Source organism: Gavialis gangeticus, unplaced genomic scaffold (genome assembly GCF_001723915.1).
Source record: "Gavialis gangeticus isolate Ggan-Ray unplaced genomic scaffold, GavGan_comp1, whole genome shotgun sequence".
In the NCBI taxonomy this organism is placed as follows: domain Eukaryota; kingdom Metazoa; phylum Chordata; order Crocodylia; family Gavialidae; genus Gavialis; species Gavialis gangeticus.
Window position 1 is genome coordinate 45,809,440 of NW_017728995.1, and position 786 is coordinate 45,810,225.

At 38.5% G+C, this 786-nt stretch overlaps 1 protein-coding gene across 4 annotated transcripts in view; it reads left to right on the forward strand.

Annotated features, from left to right (window-relative positions):
- Positions 1-786, forward strand: part of SPHKAP (SPHK1 interactor, AKAP domain containing) — a 186,516-nt gene that overhangs the window by 141,112 nt on the left and 44,618 nt on the right. For all 4 annotated transcript variants that reach the window (XM_019503603.1, XM_019503605.1, XM_019503604.1 and 1 more), the window contains exon 4: positions 119-178. In XM_019503603.1, the coding sequence (XP_019359148.1) occupies positions 119-178 (60 nt within the window). The remainder of the gene's footprint in view (positions 1-118; positions 179-786) is intronic.

Genomic DNA, 786 nt, shown 5'->3' on the forward strand with positions numbered 1-786 from the left:
TCAAAAAATGAGTGAAAATTAAGAGCTGGCATTTTCCAAGGGGAGCCTTGAATCTAAAAGGTTCAGAACTACTATAGCAACTTTAGAGGCTACCATTTTTCTCTGTCTCTTATTCCAGGTTTGTTTTGTGAATCTAGATGCAAAGAAAGATGACTGCAGTGATGAGCAGTTAAAACAGGTAAGAAGATTTATAAGCCTTATTAATATGTATAGCACTCATGCTGACATCATTCACAAGGTATCACAAGAACTGGAGTGAAGCCTATGCTCTATTCCTCAATACCATTCTCCCCTGTTTCCTGCCCCATTCTCACCAGGACTTTTGCATCTATGCATGGATCTAAATTTTACAAACAGACCCCTTTTCTAATAGAGCCTGAATCAAAACATTGGATCTGAATCCTTCCAAGCAGCAGTGTTTGAAATCTGGATTTGACTCCACATCTACTATTTGTGACCTACATCCAACTCAGATAGCATCTACCATAAAATTGGGTCTTAAATTCGTAATGACTAGCTTGTAAGTGGACTTCCTCCTAAGCCTTGGGTTTATTTAGAAAAATACTTGTGCATGTGTTATAGTAGTTATAGGGTGTAATTGTTTAATTTGATGTTCTAGTACATAAAACAACACTGTTGAAGTCTTTTATAGGGATCCTAGAAAAGTAGATCTGGAAGGGAGCTCATAAGGTCATCTAGTCCAGCTCCCTGCACAAGGCAGGATCACCCCTGACTAAAAACCATCCCAGCCATATGTCTGTCTGACATGCTTTTGAAAGTTTCCAA